The sequence below is a fragment of the Aricia agestis genome, chromosome 13 (assembly GCF_905147365.1).
Source record: "Aricia agestis chromosome 13, ilAriAges1.1, whole genome shotgun sequence".
Taxonomy (NCBI): Eukaryota; Metazoa; Arthropoda; class Insecta; order Lepidoptera; family Lycaenidae; genus Aricia; species Aricia agestis.
In genome coordinates, this window is record NC_056418.1 from 206,595 (window position 1) to 233,995 (window position 27,401).

The following is a 27,401-nucleotide window of genomic DNA, read 5'->3' on the forward strand; positions in this document are numbered from 1 at the left end:
CTCTGTATCCGAATTCTATCATTTTTCCGACTGAGGCGAGCCTCACGCTCTACAGACGATTCTCTTTCTCTCTGTATCCGAATTCTATCATTTTTCCGACTGAGGCGAGCCTCACGCTCTACAGACGATTCTCTTTCTCTCTGTATCCGATTTCTATCACTATTCTGGCTGAGGCGAGTCTCACGTTCCGTTGACGATTCTTCATCTCTTGCTGAACGTGCTCTTTTGGCATTCACTGTACTACGACCTATGTTCGAACGACGACGTCTTCCAGGCATGATCGTATAGTAATACCCACAAAGCAACAAATAACCCAATCGCAAAGCAAAAACAAAAGTCCGTTTTTCTAACCAAGTCAAATATATTTTTATCGACAATTCAGAAACCAAAGAACCAGAAACAATAAATATCTGAAAGAAAGCGCTGTGGTTGCTCCTCTGCGTTACCGTCTGCACAACCACACAATGACGAAATACACTATCTACTACAATAACATAAGCCCGAAGCTTATGAGAGCCCCCGGCCGGTTCCGCCGTAACCGCTATGTCCCTCGGCCGCCGCCGCGCGACATATTTTTTGATTCCGCGTAAGTTTATACGTTTGAAAACTTCTAAAGTATTGATCGAAATTGTATAGTGTAAAAGACAATTATAATCTACATTTAATGTCTTAGCTTCCAAACATGTTTATTTGGATAAGGGTTAATGTTGTAAATTGTTAAAATCGCTTCGTAAATAAGCCATTATTTTTCGTAAAAAGTAAAGAACAAAAATGGCTATTGTGAGTTATCCCTAAGAAATAGACATATACCATCGCGGACTTTTTTGTTTACCTTATTAAGGTGTACAATACTGTAGTACATTATTTTGATCTATCTCGTAGGGTTTAGCCAGCGTTTGCAATATAAACGCAAAAAAATGAATTTATTTACGACATAACATTAGAAACCTCTAAAATTATCAGTGTTTCTCTACCATATTATGCATATGTTATACATATAAACCTTCCTATTGAAACACTCAATCTATTAAAAAAAACTGCATCAAAATCCGTTGAGTAGTTTTAAAGATCTAAGCATACATACACACATACATACAGACAGCGGAAAGCGACTTTGTTTTATACTATTTAGAGATAATGTGTTACTCTTGGGTGTTACAGGTTACTTATCTTTATCTAATGATTATGAAGAGGAAAAGTTTGTTTGTTGAAAGGACAAAGGCTAAGTTTTAATCCGGGAATATGTACGGTTACCGCCGGATACTGTTTGTACGCGGCTGAAGCCCTGCGTAGTAAACTAGTAAACTGTAGGTACCAAAGTAGGTACATATTCAAACTACTAATAATAATAATAATATATAATAATATCTATCGACGCTTCACACCACGTCAGTCTGGCCCCGTGGTAAGTACCTGAAGGACTTGTGTTACAGGTACCAGACAACGGATATATATTTAATACTTTTTGCTACTATACATAATATATTTAAGATTTTTATTATATGATACACATATTTAATACACATCCATGACCCAGGAACTTTGAAAAACTTTTTGTTCCGTCGGCGGGATTCGAACCCGCGACCCCCGGCTTGAGCTACCAACGCGCTCACCACTGAGCCACAGAGGTCGTCACTAAATATCTACGAACAAGTTGTTGTTTGGAACAACCCATGACCTGCGCCCACTTAAAATGTACATAAATTCATATTATAATAATTTATAAATTATCACAAAAAAAAATATTTATGTCGTCGGAAAACACACAATATCTTTATTTTTATTTGTCACGAATTTATTAGTCGAAGGTCGATTGCGGTCTTTAGCTTCCCAGTTCCCATAGACAACTGGAAACACATTCTTATTTTAAAATTATTTATAATTTATAAACAACTAGACAGTGTCGCGAGCGACGGCAGCGCAGGCGCACGTTTTAAAATGGAATACTTGAAACTTTTTTTATTTCTGGCCTTCGCGGCTTCGGTCTCTGGGACGGGGCCCGATCCCGTGGTGAGGGTGGCTCACGGCCAGCTTCAGGGGATATGGCGCGAGTCCACCCGGCACGGCAGAAAGTTCGCCAGCTTTCTAGGAGTACCCTACGCGCGCCCCCCAGTCGGCAAATACAGGTTCAGGGTAAGTTTTTGTGAAGTTATGGTTTGCATTTACCCTGATTATTATTATTATTGATAGAAAATAACGACACTAAAACATAATGCATGTGTAAAACTTTGTTTTTTTCTTTAAAAATTTTCAGTATTGTTATAATATTCTGCAGGCGCGGTCCGAAGGGGGCGGTCACGGGGGACATGACCCCCCCCAAAATCTGGGACAAATGGATATATCACAAAATGTTGCCAAATAATGAAAGGAAATTTCTAGCTACCCCATAGAAGCGACAAATATGCGGTTTCTCCCCCCCCCCCCCCCCCGCTACTGTCTGACGCCCTCCAAAATTTTAGGCTGCGACCGCGCCTGATATTCTGTCGTTTCATTTGGTAGAGAAGCCATGGATATAAATACCAGTGCTTATTATATTTTCCAAGAATAAGTATTTAAAATTGTTCCTTACAATAATTTAAACCGTGTGCCGTGTCGATAATTATGCTAATTATTGAATGTAATAAGAACAACATAATATTATAAATGTAACCGATAACATAGTAACAATGCTAGCAAGGAGCAATACTAAACGCATAACATTTAATAAGCAGATATTGCAGACGGTGTATTATTTTAAGTGGTGTTTACTAGGCGCCAGCTTACAGTTATTGTACACTTCAGTCCAATCCCTTTTCCTGCGATAAAATGTCCTTCCTCGTGGTCTACTTTATTCTACTAGACACTTACTAATAAAAATATTTATCTTTGTAATATTAATATTTCCGTCGGTTAATATCTACTTCTTTGCAATACTTTATAAGAAAATACCTAGGTCGTTAAGTACAAGCACCTTAGACAGCCCGCATTCGATCAACGCGCAGTCCTTTTCCTTACAAAAATTTGCTAGATATTTAAAATATCACGTACGTGTTTTATCATTTATGAGTTAATATTTGGACATCAACCAATCAGCAATAAGCTCCGGTCAAAAACCTTAGAAACTGGACATAAAACAGACACTAGATATTCAACCACCGATTAAAGTATATTATATGTATTCAACTCTCTAGACTCGTCTCTCGGCCATACTTTTCCCTGATGTAACGAGTTACACGAGCCGGGCCTTCGTCCATTATTATTTATTTATTGCCAGCCACCAGCTTATTTATAGAGTCCAAAGATTTATACAACAAGTACACTGGCACTGCAGGCCCCTTAGCCAAGTCGTTTTCTTTATCGCTTCTTTATAGAATCGCCGATGAAAATGTATGGAATTGACATGCGTTCGAACTTCGATAATACGTTGTCTCGTCTTATGTCAATTCCATACATTTTGATCGGCGAATCTATAAAGAAGCGATAGAGAAAAGTCTTGGCTAGGGACTCAGCAGTCAGCACCGGCTAGATCCATATATGTATTGCCATTCTCAAAGTGTGCTCCGCGCCCTGACTCCTGAGTCCTGAACTCCTGACTTTTGAGGCTCCACCAAGGCGCCGCCGCCGCCGCCGCGCCGCCGCGCCGCCGTAAGGGCTCCGCGAGCGATACATAAATTATTGTTTTTAGAAATATCATATCAGACACCACTCACCAGCAGGCAGCTGCACGGAAACCATTCATTGAAGACTTCGATCACATAATATATACTGAAGACAAAAAAATACTTTTTTTTTGGTGTCAGTATCATCGAATATGAATACTTCTTAATACCGTACCTCAATCGTGGGAATCGCAGACACAATAGATTTTCATTTGAGTGCCGCTTGGGGATTGATGGGTTAAGACGTTCCACCACGAAAATAGTTTGAGAACCGTTAAGCTAGATAAAAACTTTATTCGATGAATTTATGTTTCCAGTTTCCTACTATGAATCTTTATTCTTCATTCTGTACTAAATAAGACTAGAGATCGCCTAATGGTCGAAATTCGACCTCAGTTTCAACAACGTTAGGACACCTATATTTTGTAAAAAATATTGACTTTATCATATTTTTTACAACTCTTGTCTCTGGGACTCAGCTGATCTCAGACTGGCCGTGTAAGCATTGTCTAAGAGTATCTAAGATTCAATAAAAAAAAACTATTATCCATTTTTAATTTGTCACCTTGTTGTCAGCAGACTTCAACCATAAATAAAAGAGTATAATTCATATGTATAGGCTTGTCACTCAAAAATCTGTAATTTTTCCTTTTTTGTTGTAGTGTGTGTAATGTTTTAATTGGTAAAAAAATGTATGATAAAAGCATAATTTCAAAATAAGATTAGTTCGATGCACTCCTTCACCATATAAACTATAACTGTGCAAAATTTCATTCACCTACGTTTCCCTACTTTTCGTCAAAAGGAATACAAAGTTTTTGGCTCACGTATTAATATATAGATACTTGAACTTCAAAAACTTATGGTACCTACTGTCATTGAAATTATCAAAATACTTAATACATAATAAACATAATATGACGTCATGTGGTCGGCTTATGTCAATTCAATATTAGCTGTGATCGGTCGGATGGGTTTCCGTTTAACGTAACGCGACCAAATTAGGTCCGCCATCTGCCTAGGAAACAACTTCTCTGATAGTACAAGAACAGAATAGTCAAGTAAGTAAGGAATCAATAAATCATTCTAAATAAATTGAAGATGACCTAGACTCTAGAGTCTATGAGAGACTCACGTGTTGTTTATTTTCGCTCCGCTTCAATGCCAATAAAATACTTGAAATCTCCCACGGGAACCTAATTATAATAAGAAATATGATGACATTAAATCTTACTTATTTTATGCATAAAATCGAATTGTTTAAGTATTTTAATTACTGCGAAATTTTTCGTGTAATCTAACTGAATTGTTTCGACGTCCTTTTGTTTTATTGCATGTAAAACACTTGACATCGCTAACGCCACGACGGCAATGCGTCTATTTTCAGCTTGATCAGCTTCACTCCTATTAAATGTCTGTTCTAGTATCTAATTTAGCTTTTGTCCGCAATCCGCATTCTGCAAACTAAGATCAAGAGTAATTCGAAAGAGAGGTTTATATTGCTTTGTTTGAAGAATTTTACAATTATTAAGTCAGCATTGCACCCGTGCGCAGCCGAAGCAGGGCGCTAGTAAATGTTATAATAATTTACCTTCCCGACATCCAGTAGTTGTTAAAACTGAATTCTGTTCGTAACTAGCGCCGAACGCTGTAATTGACAAAGGGAGGCAACATGGCGTGAACGCGACATGGCGGAAATTCAAAATGGCGGAAAGAGCGGGAAATTCACGACAGCAGCAGCGTCAGCTGGACCGCAGCGCACCAATTAGTTCCGTTTAATGTCACCGAATACTTTCATCATCATCACCGTTGGTGAGAAGGCTTTCCAGGATGTTAAGAACATGAGGCACTAAAGCTACGTTTACTCATGTTATAGGTACATGCTATGGTAGTGGTACCTTCAATTTACAAAGTCAGTTACAATCTAAGGGTGGAACATGGGAGCAAATGACCTAAAAATAATTTTGAAATATGTAAATAGAATGAAGACGTATCGTCGGACATAAGCTATACTTATTATGATACTTGCATTTAACAAACGACAGCTAATAGAATAATCGTTTTTAGGAGCCGCAGAGCCTGAAGCCATGGCTGGGCGTATGGGACGCCAGCAAGACTCTATCCGTGTGTCTGCAGTACGAACCCTTTGAGAAGAGGATCGTCGGTATGTATCCATCATTTTCACCACACAAACCATCATCATCTGAACTAAATTAACCAGTGCAACCTGCATTTCAAGATTCTGTATCAAAATCGCTAGGGGTGTATAATATCCCATTCCGTAGGAAAAGTCTACGCGTCAACCACTTGTTGCCTCACAGAATATGGGAGACGCATATTAAAAGCGACAGCTTCCTCGAATAAATACATTTGTAAATACAAAACAGTGACAACTTTACAGGTATTCATTATATCGAAATAATGTAATGAACATTCGAAAATCTTAAAAGAAGTATGCCTCAGTTAGCCTTCGTGCAACCCGCAGGCCGCAACTAGGTTCGCACATTCATTTGTTCATCGCGCGGAAACTAGAGAGACTATACTACTTACCTATGTCCTTCCCCGGGACATCTCCATACCTTTCATCTAGCTTCATCACCAGCAATATCATTAATAGTTTAAAAAACTAAAAAACGCGCTTTTAGCAAGCACTAGACTGCCAATCCGCCATCTGGGGAGGCCGCCACATTGAATTTGTAATGACGTTTCTTAGCTAGTCATGTTACATGTTATACATGTATGATTGTCATCTCAACTCAGAGCGTGTGAAAAATTTCATCCTAATCGAAGACCGAGAAGTAGGTCAAATTAAGATTCCAAGATTTCCTTACATAGATTTACAAGTCAAACTAATGTAAGCGTGTTAATAAATGTGAAGGGTAAAAAAACTTGAGAGTTGTCAAGGGACACCCGAATGGAACAAAGTTATTCCTTATGTTCAAAAAACCTGTATACTTACACTAAAAAAAATATTAAAAAACGCCATCTACTTGACGCACAGGAATAATATCAACGCCCTCTGCCCCTACCATGCAGGTACTAATAAAAAAGTGTCGAGGTCAAATATCGTTCTGTGTAGCCTCCTTTACGCCGAACGCGCGATAAGGAACTTCGTTCCAACAGATTGAGCCACCTTTCTGTTCCAGGTGACGAGAACTGTCTGTTCCTGAACATCCACACCCCGCGGCTGGACACGAGCGCGCTGCTGCCGGTGGTGGTGTGGGTGCACGGCGGCGCCTTCATGTACGGCGCGGGCTCACTCTACGACGCCCAGCACCTGATGGACAGGGACGTTGTCGTGGTCACCTTGAACTACCGGCTGGGACCGCTAGGTGAGATGGGGTTTGAGGACACGAGTTCATTTGAATTTGACAAAATGTTATAATTTAGTAAGTACATAATTATAACTATATATGTAGCCACTAGCCGCATAGTTTCGGCGGCCTTAGTACTTAATACTTACGGATCGTGATGAACGAAACTATAATGCCCGTAATCTACGTCGTGTGACATGGCGGTGGTGGCAATCCATCTGCAGTCTATGTGTGTGTCTGACGGTGATCAAATGGTTATTTATCATGATTTCTGGCCCAAGGTGAAGTTTTTATAAATAAAGTTAAAGCACAGTCCCAATCAAATAATATTAAACAGCATCGCCTCCGTTTCCGTTCGTATACAGACGTATATTTACATAATATGCCACGATTCTCCCCGCATTGAAAGAAGTACAATCAATACTAATCATTATACTGTGATTTTACCTCACTACTGATAAAAGTGATCAATGATACCTATTAATCAATGAACAATGAGTATCCTGAACAATAGTGTGTTGGGAGTTCATTTTTTCTCGCTGTTTCTATACGATGTATCTTTTAGTCGTAAGCACGGAGCCAATACAAAGGTCGTAAGCATAAAGAGGCAACTTTTTATCTATGATAGCACTCAGATGTAAAATATAGATGCAAACATTGTTTTGCCCCTTTTTTTTATTATGGTCTTTATGCTATTATGCATGTATTATTATTATTATAAATTCATAAACATTGCTCTTGAGTCAATCTTTCGAAATCATCAAAGAAGACCGCATCAAAATCCGTTGCGCAGTTTTCAAGATCTAAGGCCCACTTGCGCCAAAACTTTGAGTTAAATAAATAACCCGGGGCTTACTAACTCAGCGCTCTATAAGTACCACTAGACCACGGAGGCGTTGTACTGTTGTCTCGCCACTGTACTCGGTTGGTGTATCGGGCTCTAAGCATAGCATTATATCGGTACAGACAGCGGAGCGACTTTGTTGCTTTCTTTTCTATGTTGCGACTGAAAATTCATTCGCCTAATATGTCCCAGGTTTCCTAAGCACGGGCGACGGGGTGGTCCCCGGAAACGCGGGGCTGAAGGACCAGGCCTTCGCCCTCAAGTGGATCCAGGAGAACATCAAGATGTTCGGTGGCGACCCCCACAGCGTCACTCTCACGGGCTGCTCGGCCGGCGGCGCCAGTGTACACTACCACTACCTCTCGCCGCTTTCCAAAGGTAAAAACATACCATAACATGTTCACCAAACATAGCATAACATCACCGACCAGTGGGAGGCTTCATTAGGTACAGCCGTATTCGGTTTAAAATGTCGCTCCTCCAGCCTCCTGTAAATTCAACGCAGAGAAGCTCACTGGTAACAGAGTAAGCACCTGAAATAATTCCAAAATAAACATAAAGCTCCTCCGTTTTCGCTACCTACAATAATTTACTAATTCCCAAGTGTATTACACAATACGATAGTCGATACGAGTTTATGGTCCGAATTGTTGCGTGATGCGTCGCGTAGTCGCAAACACGCTGTTGAATATTAAAACATTTCCTCAAATAACATAATAATATAATAGAATCCTGTTATATAGGTAGTTTCTGGTATGCAAAATGGTGTGTTGTCCATACCCAGTTTTCCACTTTAATCTTTAAATTGTGCCTACTGCCTACAGTGCTCAACGAGAAGTTTTCTTCAATTTACAAGTACAATTTACTAATACATGCAATTATACTGCGTGCATTTGTCATTGTGTTGCTAGGAGTAAGTATATAAGCGGCTTATTTTTCTTATATTTAATCACCTAAGCCGCTAGTTTATAAACAAGTCCGCTATCTATATTTGTCCAGTTTATCACACAGAGGTTAGTCGCGGTTATCTTTAGTTTTGCAGCCTGAGCATTGTCCGGAGATAGGCTACCTTAATATTTGCTCGGACATAACAGATGTAAATTAACTAGTCTAGAGTCTTAAACTTCTGAAAGTCCTGAATCTACGAGTTTACTTTGAGATTGTATTGTCAGTCGCCGAGTTAACAAAGTTAGCAAAGTTGACAAAGTTGTACTTGCATGTTGAGAGTTATCTACTGTAATTATAGCGATCTAAATATAGCTACTGTCGCTGCCATTTTAAACTTTTTCTTTTTTGTAACTTTTCTTTAAGTTTTTTTTATTTTATTTCTCACATGTTGACCGCAGACCGACAGTCCGACAATGTCATTTTTTTAATATGCGGCGTAGTAAGGCACCAATTTTCTTTCTACCTTCAACGATCACTCCTGCGCTTATTTACCACCGAGAAACATTCTCCAGACACCTTCAACCGTGGAATCGCATTCAGCGGGTCCGCGTTCGCGTCGTGGACTCACACCGTCAAGCCGCTGCAGAAGGCCAAGGCTCTGGCCGCCATCGTGGGCTGCCCCACCACTAGTACCAAGGAGATGGCCGACTGCCTGCGCTACAGACCGGCGGAGCAGGTCGTCAACGCGCAGATCGAGATGTTCGTGAGTATCGGAATCGGAACTGAGTACGGACGGTTCGGAGTGCCGAGTATGATAGCTGTCTAGTCGACGAGAGCTATAACACTTAAAACGGGGTGCTCCATATCATCGTAACGTCGACTGTAAGATCGATGCCCTGCTATTGATCGTTGATATTCGCAACTCATGATATTATAAATTATCCTTTCTAAATAGACGTTTCTCGTTCCCTTATTGCCTACAAGACGGTTCGCGCGGCGCCGCTCGCGTAAATAAGGAGTGCCGCGGGAATCGTACGTTTTTTCACGAAAAAAGGCGGCTCAGTCCTTCCCTGCGGGCTGCGCAATTACATATAATATGCCAAATTACATAAAAATAGGTCAAGCAGTTTGTGATTAGCGCGCTCAAACAACGTCTTCAGCTCGATAAGATTTGTATGTTTCGGTTAGTCCTGCTAAATTTATTTTCTCTCCTAGCATTGTGTATTGAAACTGCCCTTTTACAGGATTGGCGCGTGCACATGTTCACGGTGTTCACGCCGACCGCGGAGTTGAACTCCAAGGGCGCGTTCCTCACCCAGTACCCGTACCACGCGGCCACCGCCGGCGCCATGCACCACCTGCCGCTTATCACCTCCGTCACGTCCGAGGAGGGACTCTATCCCGCCGCCTGTGAGTCTGATTATAATCTACGTCATTTTCCGTTCACATTCATTCAGCGACACGAGGGTGCTGCGAATAAGTATCTTAGTTATTGCTTACTCTCAGTAGCAAATTACAATAGTCAGAACGACCGGTCGTTCTGACTATGTGGTTAAATTTATTTATTAAGTATATTTTTTTTCTGAAAGTACGACACATATTACGACTTATTATTACATAGCTTGACAGAGATTATTTATAATCACTATTGTCGGAGGTCCCAGAGAATTTCTTGTCTCGATATAAATCGTGTGCACGTACCTTTTATGTATGTATTTTAAAGAATGGCCAAAGGGTTAATCTTCTTTGGTAAATCCACATCATCCATTTTCCCAGGTTACCAAACCGAGCCCGATCTCCTGGACGACCTGGAGTCCCGCTGGAGCCACCTCGCCAGCAACATCTTCGAGTACAACGACACTCTGCCCCTGGACCGGCGCGCCGCCGTCGCCGACAAGATCAAGGAGCACTACCTGGGCGGTAGACCAGTCAGCCAGGAGACTTTCCCTGAGCTAGTCCAGGTATGATAAAAGTAGATAGAGTTATAGCCCTTAAAGAGAGTAGACAGATAAAAACTATCTGATGTCCTTTTCGAAACTTTGTCCATCAAAATCAGCGGTTGCGGCGTGAAGACTGAAGACAGACAGGCAACAATGCACATTTCTGAGGTACATATATCAGTTAAAGATTTTAAGTTATTAGTTATTAGTTATTACATAGATGTTTTAAGTTATTACATACAAGTTATTTATTCACAGTAGGTTTTATTTATCGCACAATTTGCTTGAATCCCAAGTAAGTAATGTGAATATCGTCCACTGGTGAGTGTAAACCATAACTTTCAATTATAGACCCGCTTAATGCCGTAAATGTTAACAACTGCTGTAATTGGTCGCAGCGGACCCATAACAATTGTATTTCATATAAATTCCTGTTAAAATGGACTTTAATGAGTGGAATATGCAAATAGTGTAACTTTACCTATTAGTTATTACCTATATTATGGTTGTTATAAATCAGGCGTATGTTTGAAGTTATATAATAATTATGTACCATCTAGGAAATTGATTCCTAGGCAGTTGACAGACCAACGTCATTCGGTCGAATCCTGTCAATTCAATGTTAATAATTGTGATCTGTCGGCTAGGATTGATGGTTTGACTTAATGCGACCAAACTACGTAGGTCCCCCAGCTGTCTCTAGGAATCAACTTCTCTGATAGTACAACTGCAGCAGGCAGCATGATCGAATTATTATCGGTCATTCAAAATATGACCTACATGCATTCTCTTTTATCTAAGTATACGAAAAATTACTACGACTATTATATCCGACAATGTATTAGTACCTATCGACTATCGACTATTTATTAAAGTTAGACATCGGTCGTATAATTTTGTTAAACGATGTTTATCGTTATACTGACATAGGTACTACTATTAACTGTAACGGCGCATTACTAAATAGTTACTTACTTTGTAAGTAACGATCAGTTACGACATTTAAAAATAATAGTATTTTATAAAAAGATAAAACCGACTTCAAAATTGTACGTATATTTTTGATAGTAGGTATATCTCAAAAACTACTAAACCGATTTTGATGAAACTTGCAGCATTCCCTAAGTTTAATCATACCTAGTACTATCAGAGAAGTTGATTCCTATGCAAATCGGGGACCTAAGTAGTTTGGTTGCGTTACGTCAAACCCAGCTGACAGATCACAATTAACATTGAACTGACATATTCGACCAAATAACGTTGGTCTGTCAATTGCATAGGAATCAACTTCCTCGATGGTACATCAAAAAAAGAATTACTTAAATCGGACTTGTAATTCCGGAGATATGCGAATACAAACATAAAACATACATATAACATACTTAGTACAGACTACAGAGTACTTACAGACATATTTACATACATATACTTTTGAAAGGCACATTTGTTCAGACGCTGATATCTAAGACCATTATTGTGTACGATAACTGAGCAGTTCTGGAAATATTACATAGATACGCGTCGAATTGATGACCTCCTTTTTTGAAGTCGGTTCAAAAGTTTTTGGTTTGGTTACATTAGAAGCAGCTAGAACCGAAAAGCGACGCGGCGCACTTTACTCTAGCCATTCAGCATCAGCATTAAACTTTATTCAAGTTTATTCCCTACAGAGTAATGAGTACAGACAGTACACTAAAACCTCAAAAGTTTTCTGCAGACAACGCGCAACGTACGAAGGTTAAGGTTATATTTTCTCGTCTGTGGAGTGTGGAGTGTGGAGGCTGGAGCGAAGACGGCCTCTTGTAATTTATCTGCCGACCACATACTTAACCCATTTCAGTGTGCGCATTGCGCAAGCACTAGTCTCTTTGTGTGGAACTTATTATCCTCTGGTCACGGCCGAACTGTGCCACAAGTGTCCACAATTGCAAGATTCTATTTCAAATTGTAACTAAGCTGTGAAAAATGTAAAATCAAAAATGTAATAATATAAATGCGAAATCAGTGTGTTTGTCTAATCTATATCTATAATTCTACACTAATATCAAAGTGTGCTAATATTATAAAGCGGAAGAGTTTGTTTGTTTGAACGCGCTAATCTCAGGAACTACTGGTCCGATTTGAAAAATTATTTCATGTTAGATAGCCCATTTATCGAGGAAGGCTAAAGGCTATATTTTATCACGCTGAGACTAATAGGAGCGAAGAAAGACAGGAAAATGCGGGAAAAACGGGGGGAATTTTTTGAAAGGGCTTATTTGAACGCGCTAATCTCAGGAACAAGTGGTCCGATTTGAAAAATTCTTTCAGTGTTAGATAGCATATTAATCGCGAAAGGCCATATTTTATCATACTGAGAATAATAGGAGCGAAAAAATAGAGGAAAATGTGAAAAAAACGGGGGAAATTATTTGAAAGGGCTTATCTCACGAACCACTGGAGCAATTTTTCTGTTATTTGGCACAGTTAAGAAGTAAACCACGTGAAGGATAATAGGATTAATAGGCTATTTATGTTGCTAATTTGTCTGTGAAATATCTAATTTACGCGGGCGAAGCCGCGCGGAACGTCTAGTGTCTTTATATGTACATGTTTATACTGATACTGTTTTTACGCCCAAACTGCTGAACTTGAAATAAATTGGTATAAGTAGGTACCTATTGATTAGTCCGTCCGACAATAGTACATGTATGAGCCTGGGACAGTTTGAATCGGGATAATATGCCGCTGTTGCCGGCAACATCTGCTTCGCCTATGAATCGATTTTGAAGATTATTTTTTTGTCGGAAAAAAGATTTCAAAGGCCACGATAAGGAAAAGCTGTTTGAAGTCGTTTTTTCGTTACAATTATCTCGGATCTTCTCTTTACGCCTTATCTTGCAGGCTCTAGGCGACCGTCTCTTCGTGGTGGGCGTGGGTATGAACGCGCGGCTGCACGCGGCCAAGACCGGCCAGCCCACCTACCTGTACCGCTACAGCCATCGCGGACAACACAGCCTGTCGGAGATGATGGCCGGGAACGATAACAACTACGGTACGTTCGCATGAGAGGAGCGCTTTTTAGTATTACGATTTCGATACAATAACTAAGTAGTTTTAGTTGTACTACGGTACTCGTCGTAAGCGAGCATGGTCGTAAGCAAAAAACAGTTTTGTATTACAATACATAGATATACTCACACAGGGGTCGTTTTGACCGCGTCAGAATTGCTCCTGTGTGACTGACCGTTAGCGTTCGAATGTAGAATTCGAACTCAGAACGCTTGAACGCGTGACCGCTTTCTGTCTGATAGGTTCCTTTGCTACAGGCTACTAGCCTACTACAAACAAGCTTATAATATTAGGTATTATAGAAGTAGCAACATACCTACTGGTTAGTAGTAAATAAAATATTGCTCTTAATATTATGATTTATGATGTCCACTACCAGGTGTCAGCCACGGCGACGACACGTTCGAGATATACAAGGCGATGTGGTCGTCGGAGTCCCCCGAAGACGTCGACATGAGGGAGGCGCTCCTGGACATGGTCTACAGCTACGCATCCACTGGGTAACTCTTCAAAAACTTCGAAAGACAAATTTGAACATTCAAACTTTTAAAATTTGGACGAAGTCTGGTTGCGGAGGATTTATGAATGTACTACGACTTACGAGTAGGTAGATGAGGCCCGCAACTCCGTTGCGCCAAAATTTGTTTATCGCGCGAGAACCGTACATTTTCCCGGGATAAAAAGTATCCCAAGTCCTTTCCCGGGACTCAAAGTATCTCTATGCCAATTTTCAGCAAAGTCGGTTCAGTGGTTTGGGCGTGAAGGAGTGACAGACAGACAGACCAACACATTTATTTTATTAGTATGGAAGTATTTAATGACTTTTATTGTCAATGAATTTCTAAGTTAGCACAAATGTATTGCTATCTCGTTTTTTCAGGCACGAGTGAGTACCTAATACAGTGGTCCCCGACCTTATTTTCATGCGGGCCATAAACATGTTTTGGTCTTGGTGTCGCGGGCCGCAACAAAAAATTTTAGGGTTAAAAAATAACATTCCTCATAATGAACGATTTAAGTGGAAAAAAATTAACGACTATCACGTAGACCTAGTACATTATTTAGCCCGTGGGCGTGAATTTCACAATAATTATTTAATATCACGCGGGCCACAAATCTTTCCCGGCGGGCCGCGGGTTGGGGATAGCGGACCTAATATGATACTTATTATTTTGTATGAGATTTATGTGGGAGTAAAAGAAATAAGTAACGATAATATCTCGATAAATTTGCTTTGCCGACAGCTACGTGACTAAGCGATAAAAAAACTAGGCTGTTCGACACACAGTTTGTGCCTTGATAATTAATAAGAATAACAGATCACGATTAACATTGACTTGACATAACCCAACCAAAACAAACGATAGTGCCTACACGTGAGCCCCTTACTAATAACTACACAAAGTCTGCATGTCTTCGCGAAGACAACCGCAGCTCTGTATTTATGGCAGTACAGGTTATGGCAGCAAATAGGCAATGGCCTAATATACTGCCTATTAGGCGGCAGTATCCTAGGGTGGCGGCAGAGTTCGTACATACATAGGAGCGGCAAAATTACAGTTACCTATCCTCATAAAAAATTATAAATCCGGCCCTCAGCCCTGGACAACCGACGTTAAATAGTTATAACTTATAAGACTTACCGCCGTACTCAGAGACATTTAATTTAATTATAATTAAGCTTCAATTTAATCAAATCAAATCAATTTTTTTTTATTTCTGAATAAATTTAAAATAAATGTTTTCAGAAAGTCCTACATGATGCCTACCACCGGTTCGGGAACTAACCCGGCGAGAAGAACCGGCGTAAGAAACTCGCACGGGGCCCACTTTTTTACCAAAAAAAGTGAGAAAAAAATTAATCTTTTAAAATAAAGTTTACAATTTTGTAACTAAATATTATATACCTACAATATCCACATACATAATTGTAAGTCCTATAATAATGAAGAAGTAGCCTTGCAAGAAGCCATCCTACTCCCAAGGTGTGCCATCGTTTATGAAATCATTGACCTTATAATAGGCTTTGGCACACAAACGTTCTTTAACTACTTTTTTAAATTTATTAATGGAAAGATTTTGAACGTTTTCTGGGATTTTGTTGTAAAGGCGTATACATTGACCTTTAAAAGATTTAATGACTTTACTAAGTCTGATCACCGGCATATCTAGCTTGTGCTTATTTCTAGTATTGTTAGAGTGAATGTCACTTTTAACTTTAAATTTACTTATATTTTTTCTAACATATATTACATTATCCAAAATGTATTGAGAAGCAACAGTTAGAATACCAATTTCTTTAAATTTATCTCTCAGAGATTCTAAAGCAGACATTTTATAAATAGAACGTATGGCTCGCTTCTGCAGCACAAATATTGTATTAATGTCGGCAGTTTTTCCCCATAAAAGGATTCCATATGACATCCTACTATGAAAATAACTAAAATATACTAATCGTGCCGTATCTTCGTCAGAAATTTCCCTAATTTTTCTGACTGCATATGCTGCAGAACTGAGCCTACCTGCAAGATTAACAATGTGAGGACCCCACTGTAATTTACTATCAAGTGAAATACCTAAGAATACAGTGTTGTCTACCAAATTCATCTTCTCATCATTTAATACTACATTGGTTTGGACTTGCCTAACATTGGGCAAAGTAAACTTTATACATTTTGTTTTACTAGAATTTAAAAGGAAGTTATTAACATTAAACCAATGTACTATTTTTGAGAGCGCACTGTTTACCTCGTCGTAGTTCGACTGTTGTCGCTTCACTTTAAAAATAAGTGAAGTGTCATCAGCAAAAAGCACTATCTCATTATTATTAAGTATCCTAATTAGGAAATAAGGAAGAGTTAGACAGATAATGTATGGGGCTTATGTCAAAATTTTGAAATAATTACATTTAAGTAATTAATGTTCCACTCTGAGTGCGGCAGTCATAAGTATAGGACTATAGGTACGCTGCGTTAATATTCTTATTAGTAAGAGTGTAATCCTCGCTTACTTACAGCGTGCCGAAACTCCCCGGCGCGGCGGAGTGGCAACAGGTGGACCCCGCCGCCCCGGAGCTGCGCTACCTGGAGATCGCGGGAGCTGACAGCATCCAGATGAAGTCCAGCGCCGACTTCGGGCAGAAGACGTTCTGGGACAGCCTCGGGTTCATCGAGAACGAGAACTTCAACGTTAAGATTAGGGACGAGCTGTAACCAGCGAACACTCGGAAACGAGTAGACGAACCGCCTGATGATAAGCGATAGCTGCCCACGATCCCGCTCTCTCCGTGCACTCTCCTCTACGATCGGTTAAAAATACATACAAGCGTTCACCCTGGTTTTCTATTCGGTATCGAAAGATTTAGAGCCCTTTTGCTGATCAATTTGACTGCGCGAGTCGCGACATATTATCTGACTCGCGGCGCCAGGCGTTGACCAATGACCGCACACTGCACAGGCTACAGCACGCATATTAGTTTCGAATCCGAGTCGAACGGAAATCGTGAATCAGCCTAGGTCAAGCTCCCAAGTCCCATGTACATTGTGCCGAAGCTGCCCCACACTTGTTACTTGAAACTCCTCCGGTGTTACGAATGCCCATGGACTTTGCGTCAGGCGACCCGTCCGCTCGTTCGCCCTCTATTTCATGAAAAATGTATTTTATGTTAGACATTATTTTGTCACGTGTGTAATTATTTTAAATAAAAAACCTACATTCCTTGAACATTACCTAGGTACTTGAATCTTTTTGTGGTTTCGTACTTTTATAGTTTCTTCGAATATGTGTATGATATAATAAAAATCTTTAATATAATATGTATAGTATAAAAGTATTAAATATATTTCCATTGTCTGGTACCCGTAACACAAGTCCTTCAGGTAAGTACTTAGCATGGGGCCAGACTGATGTGGTGTGAAGCGTCCATAGATATTATTATTATTATTTTAATAACAAGCCTGCTAAGTACAGAGTACAGGCACAGATTACTAAATAGTTACTAGTCGTAAATCCAGGCTTAAAAACGAAAACACTCAATCTTAAACTAACCTTTGTACGCCATGAATGATTAATCATGACATTTTAAATTCAATCCCAATTCTCAAGGAAAAATAATTTATTACAATTTGATATCAAGATTAGAGGTTGGATTAAAATTGTTACTAAGCTTCTAATAGAATAATAAAATATAAGAACAATAATAATAAATACAAAAATGTTTTATTTACCCAAAACATTCCCAACTAAAAAGACATTACACCTTCAGCTTCATGATGAAAATAACATACCTCTTTAACAGAACAAAATATGGAAGCCTTTATGGTTCCATATTATTTGTACATTATATTATACATTATATTATTGTGTTAGAGAGTTTTAAACAAAACATGACATATTAAAATGCAAGCAAAGTGACACAATAGTAACTTATAGATAATCAAGAATATAATTGTATGTGTACAAATAGTAATTATTGATATTTGAAAAACAAGGCTGTCATTAAAGTACAGATAGTCTTATTTAATAGCAGACGACCAGGTTTAATATTCAATACATTATTATGACAAAAACAGACAAAAACATACTCAAATTTATAAGTGAAATTTGTAAGCTAATCAACATCATAGCCAAAAAGCTATGGTCTACGAATAACAAAAACTAAGGAAACATAACTCCACCTCAACTGTTTTAAATTTGGTTCCTTTTCACACTAAAGTATGACAATAGCAACGAGACACTGTGTCGTCAGTCATCACTCATCACTCATCGGTCATTTAAAACTTCCGCCGTGGAACTTCGGCATGGTGTGTTTAACCACTGACACTTTTTACGAAGAACCGTTGAAAATAATTTGTCACTTGTATTAATACACAAAACTGAGACCCAAATACATGCATACTTTATGCATGTATTTGGGTCACATTTTGTAGGCTTGTGGAACAAATTTTTGACACAGTTACTCTTCCCTAGTTTTTATTATTTGAAGCCAAAAACATGTTTTTTTTTTACTTTTTCTCAAAATTTATTACCTTTAGTAATAAGTTATGTTTCTAAACTAGAATACAAAAATATTTAACTTCAATTACCCCCTCGATACACTTAATGTATCTCATTATTTTCCAGTGGCTTTTATACAAAAATACTTTTTAAGCACCTACCAAACTTTCTAATTTAAAAAAAATTAGATAGGAATAATTGTTATTTCAATAGAAAATGCAACAACCCATTCTAAGGACACAAAAAAATCACAAAATCAGACTTATAACACAAACACTGTGGTATTGTTTAACAATAATAAGGCAGACACCCACAGACCACTTGCAAACAATTCCATGTACATTTTTGTTCAACATGACTCATTATTGCATAAGCTAACTTGTAAATACACATTGTATACATGGAAAGATTAAAATTAGACCTTGGACATTCTTACAGGTTAGTGTAGGAAAAACATTAAATGTAAACTAAAATTTGCTCCCTTACTCTAATCATCTTTCTTGTCTCCTCCCCCGATGGTGACCTTCTTCTGTAGCTTGCTATGCTCCTCGGCGAGCCTGTCGTATTCACGGTTGAGGCTCTCGGCCTGCGATTTCACAGCTTCTTTGTCCTTCTTAGCCACGGACAATTCTTTCTCCAATTTTAAGATCTTGCTCTCGAGAACTTCGATTTCTTTCTTGTGGGCCTCATCGCCGACGCCCTGGTTCGACAGCAGGCTCTTGGCGGCGACGGTCGCGCTCTGAGCCTGACGGAAGCTGGCCTCGGACTGCGCCAGGAGCGCGGCCAACTCCGAGATCATTTGGATCAATCGACGGATCACGATCAAAAGGAATAGGGAAATGCCGGATATGTAGAAGTTCCTTTGGGCGCGGAACAATCTCATGTTGCCTTGCATTTCGGCGTCGAGATGCTGGTGGTCGGTCGCCTCGAGGCTCGAGTACTTCTGCATCTCGCGGATGGCATCCAGAAGACACAAGATTAGCACTCCGATCAGCACCAGGAAATATATCGACGCTTGCCCGCTTATGTACGCGAGGAATTTGGACTTGAAGAATTTGTTCCATCTCGAGGGACTCGCGATCGGCAAAGTGAGCAGCAGTACGAAAGCTATTTCGGCGTAGAGGAAAGTCGCTATTATTGTCCACTGAAGACTCATCTTGAAATGTGTTTAGAACTATTTCCTTTTATCAATTTAACACAGACTCTGAACAGACACTCCGAGCACTGAATGACGAAAATTAGGAGATTGAAGACTTATATTTCCAGAATATCGGTGACTCAAAAGAACACGTATGTACCTCCTACGTCACAGATGACGGTGTTAAAATGACAGTTCAAAGTCTAATGAGCAGTGCTTGAGGCATTTTCTTATTTTTTTAATTTGATTGTCAAACAGTTTCCATTTTAGTAACTAGATGGCGTAGATAACTATCGGTAATACCAGGCAATACCATCAATAATTGCTACAAAAGTGGGCAAAAGAATGTAAAACTTGATACATATTTATATATATATATATATATATATATATATATATATATATATATATATATATATATATATATATATATATATATATATATATATATATATATATTAATTTGAAAAAGACACGAAGATATTCCAATACAAGACAAGGTTTTATTATTTCAGCGTGTTCCTAAACTATTACCAGTACACTGGCATAATCGCTTAGGCCAATGATCGCTTAGGTTTAAAATATTTTGATTTATGTCACACTTGACAGTACACTGGTATTTTTTGGAAACACACCCATATAGTCAGTGATGCCAACCTGCAGATAATTTTAGATCGGTGAGCTCGGAACAATAACTACAGCATGGAAGTCGGAGTAAAATAAAAGCCGAGCCACCTATATATTTTTATGTATAAATGTCAATTAGCATGTCATAGGTGTGAATGAAACAGAACAATGCTGTTTGTTCTTATTATTTTTGAACGTGAAAAACGTGAAAAAACGGGGGAAATTATTTGAAAGAGCTAATCTCACGAACTACTAGAGTAATTTTTCTGTTATTTTTCACCGTAAGTAAGTAGACTACGTGAAGGATCATAGGCTATTTTTTATGGAGTAATTTGTCTGTGAAATATCTAATTTACGCTGGCGAAGCCAAGCGGTCACGACATCACGCGTAAATGGCTGGACCCATTTTGCTGAAATTTGGTATAAATATACTTTGAGTCCCGAAAAAGAACATAGGATACATTTTGTCCCGGAATAATGTACGGTTACTGCACAATATACTTGTATGATTTGCGCGTAAACTATTCAATCTATTTTGATGAAATTTGGCATGGAGATACTTTGAGCCTCGGGAAAGGACAAGGAATACTAATTTTGTCCCGGAAAATGTACGGTTCTCGCACAATAAACTTTTATGATTATCACCTAAACTATTTTATCTGTTTTGATGAAATTTGGCATGGAGATTGGAGATACTAATTTGAATCTGGGACAAGGAATGTTTTTTGTCCCGGGAAAATATGCAGTTCCCACACTATATACTTTTCTGATTTGCACGTAAACGATTCAGTCGATGTACGGGAACAACTATTAAAACTACTATTAAAGTAAAAAGGGAACAACTATTAAAGTCCACGCGGACGAAGTCGCGGGCAACAGCTAGTTAATTATAATAGCAATCAAAAATAATAGTCATTCAAAACGTAATGAATTAATGAAGCACTATAATATTATCCCATCAATGAAGCGGCACCCGGCTGTTGCATAACTATTATATTATAAATCTATTGTGTCTGCGATTCCCATGATCGAGGTAATAATAATTAGTATTTACGTGGACTCTCCGGGCGAGCACACCCGCGCGGCGCGCCTTGACGACGCCCAATTCGCAACGTGCAGCAGAAATCGTAATATTTTAATTTCGCCATAACATTAAAACCAAACGTCCAATTTTAATCATTCAAAGACCAAATATTATCTACATTAACTGTATTTAGTAATGAAATAATTTATTTTGATAAGAATTAATGCCATGAGTAAAATAAAGGCATTTAAATGTAGTCCAAAAACATTTCAAGATTTTTTAATATAAAAATGGTTATTGTGCCTCACTCAACATAGATAAGTATAGTGTGTCGCGGACTTTTTTGTAGATATTTAAAAGATCTACAATTACTTAGAAAATTTTATGGTTCTATCTTTTATAGTTTAGGCAGCGTACGCGAAAAAAGTAACATTTCTGGTTGATTTTTTACACCTTGCATCCGAAAATCCCAAATATCTTACAGAACCCTATTTTTTTCCAAAATAAAATTTAATCTATGTTCAGCAGAATTAATGCAGAATTCTAATGGTAAAAGAATCTTTGAAATCGGTCCAGTAGTTTCGGAGCCTATTTAAGACAAACAAACAATCAAATCTTTCCTCTTTATAATAGTAGTGTAGATTGCAATGATAATTTTTTGTAAGTGTAATTTGTATGGTGAAGTAAAAGTCGCAAAATAAATATTGTCCACTTTATTCGCCTTTTCTACACTACTATTATAAAGAGGAAAGATTTGATTTTTTGTTTGTTTGTTTGTTTGAGTCGAATAGGCTCCGAAACTACTGGACCGATTTGAAAAATTCTTTTACCATTGGAATCCTGCATTATTTCTGCTGAACATAGGCTAATTTTTATTTTGGAAAAATATAAGGTTCCGTAAGATATTTGGGATTTTCGGACGCAAGGTTTAAAAAATCAACCAGAAAAGTTACTTATTTTGCGTACGCTGCCTAAACTATAAAAGATAGAGGCATAAAATGTTCTAAGTAATTAAAGATCTTTTAAATATCTACAAAAAAGTCCGCGACACACTATACCTATCTATGTTGAGTGAGGCACAATAACCATTTTTTTATTAAAAAATCTAGAATTTTTTTTGGACTATATTTAAATGCGTTTATTTAAATTATGCTATTGACCTTTATCAAAATAAATTATTTCATCACTAAGTACAGTTAATGTAGATAATATTTGGTCTTTGAATGATTAAAATTGGACGTTTGGTTTTAATGTTATGGCGAAATTAAAATATTACGATTTCTGCTGCACGTTGCGAATTGGGCGTCAAGACGCGATGCGCGGGTGTGCGTGCGGTAGGGGAGAGATTTAATTATCTGACTCGCCCGGAGAGTCCACGTAAATATTACCTCGATCGTGGGAATCGCAGACACAATAGATTTTCAATAGTTATGCGACAGCCGGGTGCTGCTTTATTGATTTGATATAGACTATCGTGCTTCATTATTATAATCCTAATTTCAAAAAAGCTTTAAAAGTTATGACTACGAAAGTAATATTTTTAGAACTTTTTAAAATAAGTTTTGAATGACTATTATTTTTGATTGCTATTATAATTAATTAATTTCTTTAACTATAAATCTCCAATAGCGGCAGCCGGCTGCCAGCATAACAATTGAAGATCTATTGTGTCTGCGATACCCACGATGCCGATGCACGATGGAAGTATTAATGCATATTTTTTAATCCACACTATTTCTGCTGAATATAGGCTATATTTAATGAGAGAAAAAAGGGAACCGTATTAAGTGTTAATAATTGTGTGAAAAATCTACCAAAATATTCCTTCTTCCTTATCCATACTAATATTATAAATGCGAAAGTATCTCTGTCTGTCTGTCTGTCTGTCTGTCTGTCTGTCTGTCTGTCTGTCTGTCTGTCTGTCTGTCTTGCTTTCACGCCAAAACTACTGAACCGATTGCAATGAAATTTTGTACACAGTTATTCTAGAGTCTGAGAAAGGACATAGGCTACATTTTGATGTGGGAAAATATCTTATTTCCATGAAAATATCGATGAAAATGAATTCGCATTGCGCGTGGCCAGCGCTCATCCCGGGGGTCCTGGGTTCGAGTCCCGCAGGCGGAACAAAAAGTTTTCAATGTTCCTGGGTCTTGGATGTGTATTAAAATAAAATTTCAAAGATCTTAAACATATTTTATGTATAATATTATAAAAAATCCAGAAATATATCGATGCAATGAACATTTTAGTTCTAATACGATTCAGCAGATGGCGTTTTAATTTTTACTTTATTGTAACATAGAACTAATCATACTTATTAGTTAGTATGTTTTTGTTTATCTATACTATAATATTATAAATGCGAAAGTATCTCTGTCTGTCTGTCTGTCTCGCTTTCACGCCAAAACTACTGAACCGATTGTAATGAAATTTTGTACACAGATAGTCTAAAGCCTGAGAAAGGACATAGGCTACTTTTTAACTGGAAAAAGGGGTTGTAAGGGGGTGAAAATTCGTAAATTTGGTCAAATTAAGTTAGTTCCAAAAACTCAAAATAGATGGCGCCAAGATTCCCCTAGATCGCGCTATCGCTTGCTCATGCGTATTTCTATAAGAGGTGGTACCATGTTGAAATGCGTTTTTCGATTCTTTCGATTGTTATAAGTACACGTTATTAACTAATAACTCACCTACCAACTTAGATATCAAATTCAAAAACAACAGCGCCAAAACTACTGAACCGATTGTAATGAAATTTTGTACACAGATAGTCTAAAGCCTGAGAAAGGACATAGGCTACTTCTTACTGGAAAAAGGGGTTGTAAGGGGGTGTTTATGCGTAAATTTGTTCAAATTAAGTTAGTTCCAAAAACTGGAACAGATGGCGCCAAGAGTCGCCTAGATCGCGCTATCGCTTGCTCATATGTATTTCTATAAGAGGTGATACCATGTTGAGTTAATATTTGCGATTCTTTCGATTGTTGTACATGTTATTAAATAACTCACCTACCAACATAGATATCAGAAACAGTCTACCAATAATAAATAGTTTATGGGCATTGGGCAAAGCTAAGGTTGTGTAATGCATTATGCAGCTAAGTTGTGTAACGCTAAATAAGCTTTAAAATTTGGTTTAATTAATTAAATTAATTAAGTAAAAAAAAATCATATTATGTGCACACTACACGGCTGTTTTGGGTATTTTGATTTAAGGGGTACCAGGGTTTTAAAAAGCTTTTGACACCAATTTTGTTGACACCGCGCGCTATAAACTGAAGTCCACGCGGACGAAGTCGCGGGCAACAGCTAGTATTTAATATTTACAAAGAAATTAGTAATAATCGTCACACTCCGCTCCGCTCCATCCTGATTCCACTCTGATCCTAACTGCCCTGTGCCCAGCTCCACCACGCTCCCACTACGCTCGCCTCCGCTTTCCCATATATTTTACATGAAGTTCCTTTTACCTCCGATCACATTGTTTCCACTGACGCAGAGCGGAGATTTCGAGATTTGTGATAGGCCAATTGGTTATTTTTGCACCGCTAAGCTCCGCTTCGCTACAATGGAAACACACCTTCAATCGACCAGGCTGGCCAGTGTCTTGTCATAGTATCATGAAGATTTCCTTCAACCTAAGAGCGTCCAATAAATACATATGATTTAGAAAACATTATTGGTACGTAGTGAGTATCGAACCGGCAGCATCCCCCGAACGAGGTGGCGGCTAAAGTCCACCATCGACACTCCTTAACGATAAAGACGTGATCACAGACTACTTAGGGATACTACGTATGACGTGATTTATTATGGTGTACTATACTAGACTAGACGTTACAATAAATAAAATATTTCTCATAATAAATTTGATATATTTATAATGATAAATTAGATATTTCACAGACAAATTAGTCCAAAAAAATAGCCTATGATCCTTCACATGGTCTACTTCTTATCTGTGCTAAAAAACAGAAAAATTGCTCCAGTAGTTCGTGAGGTAAGCGCTTTCAAATAATTTCCCCCCGTTTTTGCTATATTTTCCTCTATTTCTTCGCTCCTATTAGTCTTAGCGTGATAAAAAATAGCCTATAGCCTTCATCAATAAATGGGCTATCTAACACTGAAATATTTTTTTAAATCGGTATAGTAGTTCCTGAGATTAGCGCGTTCAAACAATCAAACAAACAAACTCTTCCACTTTATAATATTAAAGTTTAGATGTCGGCCCACCGGCTTCGCCCGCTTTACTTTTCCCGTGGTAAAAAGAAGCCTATGTGTTATTCTGATGTATAAGCTATATTACTGTAAAGTTTCATTAAAATCCATTCAGTAGATTTTACGTGAAAGAGTAACGTCCATAGTAAGAGTAAACATCCATAGTCCATACTCACAAACTCGCATTTATAATATTTAAAATAGGATAGATCTTTACTTAACTAAAATCATGTAGTTTTATACGTTAGCAGAGTAGCACGTTATACGTTAGTTACGTTAGCAGAGTAGTAAGGTTTTATCTCATAAATTATATAACCTAATATCGATATATACCCATCACTAGCAACATCTTTAACTTGTGACAACCTACATAATAACGAAACAGAACATTACATAATGTCTCTTTCTTGCGCACTATCAATACCGTATGTAAAAAAAGCTAAAAATATATGCACTGTATTGCTATTTTAGCCCGGCTTCCATGCTTTAGTTATTGTTCCGAGTCGGTGAGGAACCAATAGAAAATCTAGAAATGTCTATCCTTACGCCATCTAGTTAAGATTGTTAAAATTAAAATTAACAAATATAAATGAAAATCCCCCATTTCTAGAGTACAGACTACAGACTATCTAAGTCTGTCAACAAAGTGAAGAAATTAAAAAGTAGCAACATCGTAGTGTCATCCCTTTCAATTGGAGCAAAGGACTCGTTTCCAGCTCCCAATAAATTAAGAAAAAAATCCCTTTCAATGCTTTCAAATCAAATCAATCTATCATTGAGCAAGCCGTACATATACACGGTTATGAGAATTTAAAGTTTTTAAAACCAACTTACAAAAAGAAATTCCACCAAAAACATTAAATCATCTAAAAATGTTGCCAAGAGTCAAGACGAGAACATTTAATATAGATAAGGTTCACTCGGCGTAACTTGGCGGTAGCGGTCATTGACTCCCTGTCAAAAACTTTCCATTTTCTATACAAAGCCGCGTTTGACAACATCTGACACATTATTGTCAATCGCGGTTTATATAGAAAATGACAAGTTTTTGACAGGGAGTCAATGACCGCTATCGCCCAGTTACGCCGAGTGAACCAACATCTGACACATTATTGTCAATCGCGGTTTATATAGAAAATGACAAGTTTTTGACAGGGAGTCAATGACCGCTACCGCCCAGTTACGCCGAGCGAACCTTAGTTCGTGATCTATAATACTACCTCAATGGTTCGTTGTGTCAAAAAGTAGTGGATCTCATGTTACTTAAGTTTCTAACCTTATATAATACCGTAAATTGGGGGTACTAGGGTCTGCAGGGAGAAAGAAGACGACCGGCCTATGCAAGCCCCCCATGTGGGGCCTCTGTTCGGCCTAGGGGGACAAGAAACCCCAACAGTGTGGGCCTGCTTTGGGTGAGCAGGCAAGCGCGGACGGAAGTCACGGAAGACATGTAATAGGCCCTCGCGTCTCCGTCCTGCGCGAAAGTAGGAACACGGTCGGGTTTTAGTGGGTACAGCTGCGGCCACTTACCATCTCTTCGGCCGTAGCAAGTCCCACATACCCCGGTGGTCCTTCCCCAACGCTACCGGGGATGTGTAATAGCATTTCCCGACCAAAAAAAAAAAAAAAGGGTCTGCAGGGAGAATGGGGGATTTTCCTATTTTTTTTTATTTGATTGTCAAACAGTTTCCATTTTAGTAACTAGATGGCGTATGGGTAGACAA

The 27,401-nt window shown here is 38.4% G+C and overlaps 2 protein-coding genes and 1 long non-coding RNA gene across 3 annotated transcripts; 1 reads left to right on the forward strand and 2 right to left on the reverse strand.

Annotated features, from left to right (window-relative positions):
* Positions 1-1,760: 1,760 nt before the first annotated feature.
* On the reverse strand, positions 1,761-20,004 carry LOC121733414. Its single transcript, XR_006036552.1, has 3 exons — positions 19,887-20,004; positions 13,520-13,524; positions 1,761-1,772 (listed from the first exon to the last, which is right to left on the reverse strand). It is a non-coding gene; the product is annotated as an uncharacterized LOC121733414 (long non-coding RNA).
* On the forward strand, positions 1,911-17,341 carry LOC121733410 (venom carboxylesterase-6-like). Its single transcript, XM_042123653.1, has 10 exons — positions 1,911-2,133; positions 5,706-5,802; positions 6,785-6,970; positions 7,989-8,174; positions 9,257-9,447; positions 9,929-10,094; positions 10,461-10,645; positions 13,508-13,658; positions 14,055-14,175; positions 16,692-17,341. The coding sequence occupies exons 1-10, from the start codon at positions 1,939-1,941 to the stop codon at positions 16,885-16,887; spliced, it is 1,674 nt and encodes a 557-aa protein (XP_041979587.1). The 5' UTR covers positions 1,911-1,938; the 3' UTR covers positions 16,888-17,341.
* On the reverse strand, positions 18,644-19,892 carry LOC121733412 (B-cell receptor-associated protein 31). The gene has a single exon (XM_042123656.1). The coding sequence runs from the start codon at positions 19,824-19,826 to the stop codon at positions 19,158-19,160; it is 669 nt and encodes a 222-aa protein (XP_041979590.1). The 5' UTR covers positions 19,827-19,892; the 3' UTR covers positions 18,644-19,157.
* Positions 20,005-27,401: the final 7,397 nt, after the last annotated feature.

Coding starts and splice junctions, on each gene's coding strand:
- LOC121733410 (XM_042123653.1), top strand. CDS start 1,939: ATGGAATACTTGAAACTTTTTTTATTTCTGGCCTTCGCGGCTTCGGTC. Junction 10,095..10,460: donor GGGACTCTATCCCGCCGCCT/GTGAGTCTGATT, acceptor CCATTTTCCCAG/GTTACCAAACCGAGCCCGAT. Junction 13,659..14,054: donor CGGGAACGATAACAACTACG/GTACGTTCGCAT, acceptor GTCCACTACCAG/GTGTCAGCCACGGCGACGAC.
- LOC121733412 (XM_042123656.1), bottom strand. CDS start 19,826: ATGAGTCTTCAGTGGACAATAATAGCGACTTTCCTCTACGCCGAAATA.